The 10,088-nt window shown below is 41.0% G+C and overlaps 1 protein-coding gene across 1 annotated transcript; it reads right to left on the reverse strand.

Moving 5' to 3' along the window:
* Positions 1 to 236: 236 nt before the first annotated feature.
* tsen54 (TSEN54 tRNA splicing endonuclease subunit) lies at positions 237 to 9,818 on the reverse strand. The gene is made up of 12 exons (XM_079177662.1): positions 9,745 to 9,818; positions 8,283 to 8,441; positions 7,781 to 7,844; positions 6,762 to 6,845; positions 6,540 to 6,638; positions 6,401 to 6,453; positions 5,919 to 6,026; positions 4,582 to 5,047; positions 4,357 to 4,492; positions 4,182 to 4,242; positions 3,169 to 3,282; positions 237 to 2,792 (listed from the first exon to the last, which is right to left on the reverse strand). Exons 1-12 carry the CDS (start codon positions 9,798 to 9,800, stop codon positions 2,642 to 2,644), a joined length of 1,551 nt encoding a protein of 516 aa, XP_079033788.1. The 5' UTR covers positions 9,801 to 9,818; the 3' UTR covers positions 237 to 2,641.
* Between the last annotated feature and the right edge of the window lie 270 nt (positions 9,819 to 10,088).

Raw genomic sequence — 10,088 nt, forward strand, 5'->3', positions numbered from 1 at the left:
GAAACCCTTTTAAAGCTGCGATGCATAAACGTCAGAACAATGCGGCAGCGCAGCGAGCAGAAGAGGCATCGATAGTAATTAATTGCATTGTCAACGCGCTCCGTTGTTCAACCTGCAGCTGAGGAGAAGAGTCAACACCAGCAGACCTCAGTGTGAATGTGGAAATGGGTTTCAGTGTGCACACCGCTCTTATGTGGTCAAAAAAAAACAAACAAAGAAAAACACGTGAGAGGAGAAATGATTCCAGGTTTTTAATTAGAAAATAATACAAACATATCCCGCACATAGAAAGTGAACAGCAATATCTGAGATGCACATTTCCATGTGTTAAATACATCCAGACATTTCTACAAGTTTCTACAAGCTTCATGTGTGCTGTAGAAGACCATGAGATGTGATAGAAAGCTCCAGAACAACTATTAATGGACCTTGAGATTGTTTTATTAACTGCTGAAGGGACTTTCAGCCTCGCAAACGGCGTAATTTCACTTGAACGTCAAAGTTAAATAATATTAGTTTGACTAATAGATCTGAACTCAAGGCCATCTTACTAACTCGTTCTTTATCAGCAAAGCGGCTGAAAAAAAGAGATAAATTTAAGAGTTATATTTCATGTGGACACTCAATCCAAAAGTCTTAGTTTCTCTTCAATAGGCTTCTTTTTTTGGACAAATTTATTGTTTACTTCTCCCAGGCGCTTTGTCTTTATCCTGTTTATATCTTAAGTAACATTCTAAAATATCAATTTAATTTATTAAAACAGAAATGAATGAAACCCTGAGATAAAGTCCAACTTTATATATATAAAGTTGTCTTACACCAATTAACATCTAGCAGGTGTAGCAACCCCTAGTGGGAGTCGAGACCCTCACAAACCAGTGCGTTAGGTAAATAAAAACTCCACAAGTCCACAAAAGTCCACAAAAATAGCAGTTTATACACATTTTAACCCCTTTAAAAAAATGGAAAAAACAGTTGTTTAGCAGGTTTTTAACCTGTCCCCATGAATATCTTTGAATCACACCCAAGAAAATGTAAAGTGTAACGATTCATCAATTTAATAATACATATTTTAGTCTTATTATAGGACTAATAGTGCGCTTAAATCCCAACATTTTCCTGCCAGCTCACTGATGCTTTAAAACTGATAAATCCAGGAGTGTATCTTTAATATTTATACAGTAAAACTGTATTTTCTGCTGTGAATGACCTTTATTGCTTTAATGCACACTAAACCACCCTTCAGTGGCAGCCTGTTGGCGGTTATTGTTCACTGTAATTTTCTCGTTTATGTGAGTAGATTTGTTTAGTGGAATAGGTGTTTGGAGCGACAATTTATTTCCCACTAAGAATAAAGTACTCAATCCATCTTACTGCTGCTGCCGAAAAATAAATAGTAAAAAGTCTGGTCGGGCCTAATAGTTCAAATAAGTCACTCTGATGGTCTGTTGGTCCCAGAAATGAATTAGGAATATATCTTTTCTCTCTGACAGCATTACAGCTGGAAAACTGATCAAGCCACTGTGTGGAGAATTAAAAACACTTCCTGTCCAAAGCATTTGTATTAATCATTTCAGTTTAGTTGTAAACAATGCATGAAGTTTGGGAACATTCCGCAGCTTTACAGTAACACATACGTTACATCCATCATAGGAACTACAAAGGTTTAGAGGCCTATTAGTACATCCGTTTAACAGGAATACAAAAGAACATGTGATTGTAATTACTCTCAATGCCAGAAGGGTAGAAGAGGTCTGCACACAGAGTACAAATATATAGATATTAGTTCTACAGAGCATATTAAACGTATTCCAAGTCTGTCTGCTCGCTAGAAGCTAGCTAACTACCAGGGAGAAGCTAGTTAGCCAGTAGTAAACAGACAAATACATAGCCAGCTAGCATCTAGTAGCTATAAGAAACTAGACAAATATATATAGCCAGCTATAAGCTAGCTAGCTATAAGCAACCAGACAAATAGATAGCCAGCTAGCTACTAGCAACCAGACAAACAGCTAACCAGCTAACATGTAGTAGCTACTAGCAACCAGACAAACAGCTAACCAGCTAACATGTAGCAGCTACTAGCAATCAGACAAACAGCTAACCAGTTAACATGTAGTAGCTACTAGTAACCAGACAAATAGATAGCTAGCTAGCTACTAGCAAACTGATAGACAATAGCTACTAGATGCTAGCTGGCTATCAACCAGGCAAATAGATAGCCAGCTAGCAGCTAGCTACAAGCAACCAGATGGATTAGCTATCGTCATATTAGTGGTTCTTGATTTAATTTTTTTTTTTTAATCCGCAAAACGTCAGCATACATTTCAAAAAGAGGCGTTACATTTTTATAAACTGATCACATATTGGGAATCTAAATGTTTACTTTCTCACCTGAAAACTTAATACAACTTAATAACAGCTTTTTTTTTAAAGCTTAAAAACAGTTTCTTTGGCAAGTTATGGACGTTAAAGCTGGTGAAGCTCAGAAAAGAAATCGTACTTTCCCCCGAATTCAAAAACACAAATTGATGCCATCCAGAAGCACCCTAGTTGAGGCAAAGAATGAGGTGATTTTAAAATGTCCGTATGTCAGATAACTTTATAAATCCTGGATACTTCTTGGTACATGGTTTTGGACTCAGGGGATAACATCGGTGGGCAGCTGGAAGTCTTTGAAGGTGTAGAAGGAGGTGTCTCCGTGGTCCACCACGGCAAAGACCACCGGGACGTCTCCACTCTGAAGAGCCAGCTGCTTTATGGCTCGCAGGTCGGGCACCGGGCCGCCAAAACTGAGACACAGCGGGGACAGAATCAAATGATTTTGTGATAGACGAAGGCCAACACACTAGAGCCACGAGCTGCATCTATTGAATCAGTCACTCAGCAGAAAAATGAAATAATCGCAGCTCCTCAAATGTTATTTTTTGCATCATTGTCATATTTGTTTTTGGTTTTTGGTCAGACAAAACAAGCACATTGCATTCTGGGAAGTAGCATTAACCAATTATGACGTAATACAAACCAAACGATTAATCAAAGAATTGAAAAAGGGAAAACACGACACAAAAGGGCCTTTGATCTTCGACCTCTCTGATGATTATATAATCCGCGTCACACGTCTGCTGCTTCCTGTAAGCCGATCTTGGGTAAACACGCACTGCCTACCTGCACACACACATGCGGGAGTAAGGTTTCCCCGGGTTGCTCTTCTTGAAGTCCGCCACCGAATCGGGTTGGTAAACATTGAAACAAATCCTCCAGTCATCAGAGTCTTTTAACCTGAGCGGAACAAATGCACAAACATTATCCCCTGAATGACGGCGCTCTCCCAGTACAATAGGTCGGCCTCGCTGGACAACGAGCAGCGCGTGGCTGCTTTTGTCTCAAAGTCTTTATGTGTTTGTGAATCAAAGATCATAACCTGTGATAACGAGCTCACCTCACAGTCACAGGTGACTCAGAGTTGATGTTTCTGGTCACATATTTAAAGGGGTAGTTTGCATGTTTTGAAGTGTGGTTGTATGAGGTACTTCTGCAGAGTCAGTGTATTAGTACACTAGTAGTAGTAGTAGTGACAGGAGTACCAGCACAGGAGCAAAGCAATGTACTGCTGTGGACGTATTTTAGTCACCTAAAAGAATCAATATCAGTTCAAGTGAACGCTATATTTACAATATTTTCACTGGAACTGCTGTTATTTATGATCTCTACAAAGACACTAGACTCCATTCATAAAAGCAGACATTTTAAGTCTCAGAACACAGGAGCTGCTGGTCTACCGCTGCCTCCATCGGTTAGTTTGTGTTATCGTGTGACTTTGGTGAATCCGAACTAAAAACACCAAAGTCACAAACTAACTAACCGATTAATGCAGCGGTAGACAAGCAATTCCCGCGCTCTGTAATGTAATTACTGTTTTTTTTTAATGTAGTCTGGTGCCTTTGAGAAGAGCATGAAAAAAGGTTACGGTGTACGGCAGGCGAGAAGAAATATTTAAGACCTTTGTGAATTAGAAATAAGACATTTTAATACCTTCAAACACAGAAAACGTGAGAGGGGAGGCTCTGTAATGAGAGGAGCTTTTCCTCAAACGTGTCTGAATTTCACTTGCAGATTGAACATCCTATAAATCATTTTCACTTTAATAACAAGAGTATTAACATGAAAGGAAGTGATACCTGGACGCTCCCTCGAGTAAATGTGTAGATTCAATCACACTGATTTTTTCCAGCAGCTGCCCTGAAATAAAACAAACAAACAGATATCACAGACTTGAATAAGACAAATCTATTTATAAAATCCAGAATATATATTTAAAGTTAATTTTACTAGACAGGGTCCATGTGGTCTCACCGGTGGGGATTGGTTGTCTTGGGTCATGTAAAGGAGTGACTTCCCTGTTCCACAGGTGTGCCGGTCGGCCTTCACGCCTCCCCCCGCGTCTCGCCAGGAGCTCCCGATACTCCGCCCAGTTTCTGCACCGCCGGACCTTCAAGTGAACTCACAATGTGATTCCCGCCTCTCCCGTTGAAATTAAACAATCAGATTCCAGATTTTGATGTCACACAAGACACAAACCTGTCTGTCCTTGTTGACGTCCCACCGGCGCTTCCGTCTGGCCTCTTCCCTCTCCCGCTCCTTCGGGGACATCTTCACCTCCCTCAGGTTTATTCTCCGCCTCCAGTGGGACACGTCACAGACCCCCACGGCCAAAGACCCGGGGAGCAGAGACGGGTCCGGTGAGGCCAGGCAGCTGGGGTGGTGCTCCCTGGAGCCCAGGTCGGGGAAAAGGATGGAGCTGAAGTCCCGGTGAGAGGAAGAACCAGAGGCGGGCTGGCGATCCGATTGGTCCCCGAGAACATCCGTCGTCCACCAGGTCCCGCCTCTGCCTCCGCCTGCTGAGCTTGCAGCGGCATCGTGGGTGCCAGAAGTCTCCGGAGACGTCGCCAGGTGTGACTCTGGAAGTTTTTCATCGTCCTCACCTTCATGGCCGCCGCGTTTGTCCTCCTTCATTCTGTCAGATTCTTTTTGTGCTTCAGTGTGACTACAGCGAGAGGAAAACATTGTGTACAGGACGGGTGAAAACTTTACAAAGCAGCGAGGAAAGAATGCACTCAATGCCTGTGTTTACCTGGATGTTATAGAGGGACTGTGTTTACCTGGATGTCGTAGAGGGACTGTGTTTACCTGGATGTTATAGAGGGACTGTGTTTACCTATATGTTATAGAAGGACTGTGTTTACCTATATGTTATAGAGGGACTGTGTTTACCTAGATGTTATAGAGGGACTGTGTTTACCTGGATGTTATAGAGGGACTGTGTTTACCTAGATGTTATAGAGGGACTGTGTTTAGATAGATGTTGTAGAGGGACTGTGTTTACCTGGATGTTATAGAGGGACTGTGTTTACCTGGATGTTATAGAGGGACTGTGTTTACCTGGATGTTATAGAGGGACTGTGTTTACCTGGATGTTATAGAGGGACTGTGTTTACCTGGATGTTATAGAGGGACTGTGTTTACCTGGATGTTATAGAGGGACTGTGTTTACCTGGATGTTATAGAGGGACTGTGTTTAGATAGATGTTGTAGAGGGACTGTGTTTACCTGGATGTTATAGAGGGACTGTGTTTACCTGGATGTTATAGAGGGACTGTGTTTACCTGGATGTTATAGAGGGACTGTGTTTAGATAGATGTTGTAGAGGGACTGTGTTTACCTGGATGTTATAGAGGGACTGTGTTTACCTAGATGTTATAGAGGGACTGTGTTTACCTATATGTTATAGAGGGACTGTGTTTACCTGGATGTTATAGAGGGACTGTGTTTACCTGGATGTTATAGAGGGACTGTGTTTACCTGGATGTTATAGAGGGACTGTGTTTACATAGATGTTGTAGAGGGACTGTGTTTACCTGGATGTCGTAGAGGGACTGTCGCTGCGCTTCCTCTTCCCGCGCTTTTCCGCTTTGTCACGTGACTGAGGCAGGTTCAGCTGCCTCGCATAGGACGACGGCTGAGAACTTTAAGAAGCCAAACACTCACACACACACACACACACACACACACACACACACACACACGATATGCTGATGTAGAACCCTGGACTTTCACAGCAAACATCGAGCAAAATACGAAAGATCCAGTTGGACCAGATTAGCGTACGGCAGGCTACTTAGCTAGGTTGCTTATGCCAACCATGCTTTCATTGAACACAATCATTTAGCAGCTGGCTAGTTAATTAGCTACCTTGCTAGTTCCATGCTTTCTAATTTGGGGACGTTGGTAGATGTTAACTTCTGTATACAATGACTGTACATATTGAGAGAAACTCAACCCACAAAAATACATCATCATGTTTACTAACAGAAATGAGGGCTATTATCTTATACATTACCTGGGATCAAACCTGTGCACCACGTAGCCAAGCCTCTTCAAATGTCCGAACACCTTTTGTAAATGAGAAGGAATTGTTAAGAACCACTTCAGTCGTGCAAGTCCTCCTTCAGGGTATGTTGCTGGACATTTGCTTGTACCTGATACTGCAGGAGGCTCACTGTGCTCGAGGACAGAAACTTCTCATACCCGTCCTGGATGGACAGCGGCAGGTCCTGGTGAAGCACCTGCAGGTTCCCCTGTTCACAAAGGACATCAATCAGCATTCGACAGATCACAAGTGCTGTATAAACATTGGTGACTAACACAAAGGATGATGTGTAGACCACAACCCTGGCAAGCAGGTTGTATCTGACACTCACACACTCCATCAGGTAGAGAGCCTCTTCAGGGAGGAGGAACTGCTTGCCGGTGGCAGAAAAGCCCATTGTCTGCCAAAATTTGCCCTTTAAAAAAAAATAACAATGTTTCGAGACACAATTTAATATATTTGACTAAAGAAAAGAGGATGCAGTGCAGAAGTTAAGAAATTATCACTGTGTGTGTGTGTGTGTGTTAGGACTGCGCAATCAATCAAATATTAACTGTGTTCACGGTTTCGGCCTCCCTTAAAGCTGCATTCTCTCTAATGTCCACCAGGGGGCGACTCCTCTGGTTGTATAGAAGTCTATGAGAAAATGACTCTACTTCTCTCTTCATTTATTACCTCAGTAAACATTGTAAACATGAGTTTATGGTCTCAATCTCTAGTTTCAAGTCTTCTTCAATACAGCATGATGTTCATTTCTTAAATTTGACCCATCCCTGTATATTGGGAGCAGTGGGCTGCTGAGAAGCGCCCGGGGAGCAGTTAGGGGTTCAGTGTCTTGCTCAGGGACACTTCAACACAGGACACGTAGCAGCCAAGGATCGAACCGCCGACCTTGCGGTCACCGGTCACCGGTCACCGGTTGCTTCTGCAGACGGGCAAAATGAAAATGCACCAAATTCAGGTGAAAAGGCACTTATCTAAGTCCTATTTCAACGCAAAGATTAAAGATGTTGCAAAACCATTTTTCCTTTCTGATGCAGTTAAAAATAAAAACAGTCTGGATCCTTGTAGACCAGCTGCTGTAATCAAACAACAAAGAGATCTGTATCTGTTAATATGAATCATCAATGATCGGCGGCAAAAAGAACGTGATGAGGGATCTTTAAAAGTTATATTTGCTGACTTGGGTCTCTGTGGTCTTAGGTGATCTGTGAGTCTGATCCGTGAGGGTTTTTTGATCCGTTGCATCGCTGAATGTTGATAAAAAATAATCGTGATTATCATTTTTGTCCTTAACGGTGCAGCTCTAGCGTGTGTAGCGCTCGTTTCACTCAGCGATGCAGAACTCACCGCTGGAGACTGGAGCTCCACAATCTGCTCACTTGGAATCCATGTGGCCTTCACCAGGTTTCCTCTACAGGAGAACAAAAGCAGACAGTGTCCGTCTCAACCCAAATGCTGCACATTATGAGCAAAGAATAGAATAAAAAGCCAAAAGAGTTAATAGACAGACGCACAACTCCGACATTACAGCTGCTTATTTACTCGTGCTGCAGACGTGGAGCAACAGTAGGTTCTTTTTTGGAGTCTTGTTTGAATGTTTGTCCAATATTCATGATGACTATTCATCCATAAATCAAAGCAAAGTCAACCTTACAATATCAGCACGATATCGAATATTAAAAGGTATTTGGTCATAAATATCATGAATATTGAATTTTCTCCAGCCGTAGCTGAACCTTAATGTGCCGAAAAAACTAATCTATGAGCTTAAATAAAAACCTACGCTTGTTTCCTAAACTGCAAACGTGTCTCTCTGACAACGGGCTCCTGGATGTTCACGACTACTCACAGCTTCTCCACTCTCTCCTCTGATATGAGGCTCCAGTGCTCGGTCAGACTCTGCTCAAGCCGCTGTCTTTGCTCGTCCGACTCATCGGGGAAGAAGTCCTTCTGTCCTCTGACGGGGATCTTGTGGCTCCTGGACCGAGCTGCAAACAGTTCGGATGGACTGAAATTAAAAGAAAGAGAACAAGCTTCAGCTTCCGGCCTTTGATCATTAGATCAGGAAATAAAGGCAGGACGTATAAATATATACACTTAATGATCTGGATGAAAAATATAATTTTAAATTGAACTTCTTAGAGTCAATGAAGAAGTTAAAGGGAAAATATTCTAAATATAGCGTTCACTTAAACTGATGATACTTTTAGGAGTCTAAAATACGTCCCATTGCTCCAGCTACCGTAGTAACACACTGACTACAGTAGAAGTACCTCAGACAACCCTTTAATGTAGATGTTAACATTATTTTGATGTCTGTAACATTAGGGATTCAAGGTGAGCAGTGCACGCACTTTGAACGGTTTAATCTCTTAAAAAAAGACAACTTTAGAGCATCATTCAAAAAGAAGCAAATATCTCTTTCTATTAAAAAGATCCTAAATACCTGCTTATCCGTCCTAAAGAGAGGAAAGACTCTGTGTGGTTGAAGTCGGGTAGCTGCATACGGCTGTTACATGCACAGACTGTATCATTCTAATGGGAACCACAATGACTGATTACATCCTAATGTGTTACTAGATTATAAACACAGCCTTCCCGTGTGTTGGTGCGTGCTCTACTGCTCGGTGTGATATCACTTATGAAGCACAGCTGCATGTAATAACAGTATTGTGTACTGTCATCGTGAGTCATATGTTCATGGGACCTCGCCCAGTCGTCTTACATTCATCTGAAAACAGGAAGTATTCAGACTGCAGTAAAACTATACCAAGCTGTACAAATACGCTGTTAAAAGTTAAAGTACTGCATGGAAAACGTTACTTTAATGAACGTGTGTAATCAGGATGATGTCCCCTGTGAGTTTATATAAATATATATTTAAAGATGCATACATTCATGTATATGTTACTCATCCAAAATTATGTAAAGCTGCAAATAAAAATGTATTTATTTATATTAAATTATATATTATAATTATATATTCAGATATATTCATATTAATATATATTACGAATATTATAAAAAAATTAATTATATTTAAATTTTTTATATTTGAATAAAGTTGAAGTTTTTGTGACGGTGTCACTTCGTGCATTGAGTAATTGTGACGTCATAGCGTTACGTTAACATTTGACGTCAACATTTAACGTAAAGTTATACTATAATACTTACTACTGCACCACTGAGAATAACTAAAAAAAACATAAAAGGTACACTCAAAAATTAATAAAATAAAACATGTATTTTTAAAAGTACTGCTCTCGTGTCGACGACTGTTCGAATGTTACCCGTTAGAGAAACTCACGCACGTTAATATTTCATTGTAGAACTTCAGTTCGACCTCCTTCTTGTTTTGGTCCGCCATGTTTAATCAGCTCCCCCAGGTCGCTACTGCGCATGACATTTTTCAGTGGAGCTGATTGGTTAGTTTTCACTTCTTCTTCTTCTTTCTTCTTTTTTGAGGTTTATTGGCGGTTGGCAAACAATAAATTGGCGCATTACCGCCACCAACTGGCTGTTATTCCAAATAAGACAATATTCCTGCTCAACCGTTTACATGGTTATTGAAAATTATATATATACTGTATATTTATATACATAAATATTTATATATACAAATATATATAAATACGTAGTTCCTGCTAAGCTGTTT

This window comes from Pholis gunnellus, assembly GCF_910591455.1.
Source record: "Pholis gunnellus genome assembly, chromosome: 17".
Lineage (NCBI taxonomy): Eukaryota > Metazoa > Chordata > Actinopteri > Perciformes > Pholidae > Pholis > Pholis gunnellus.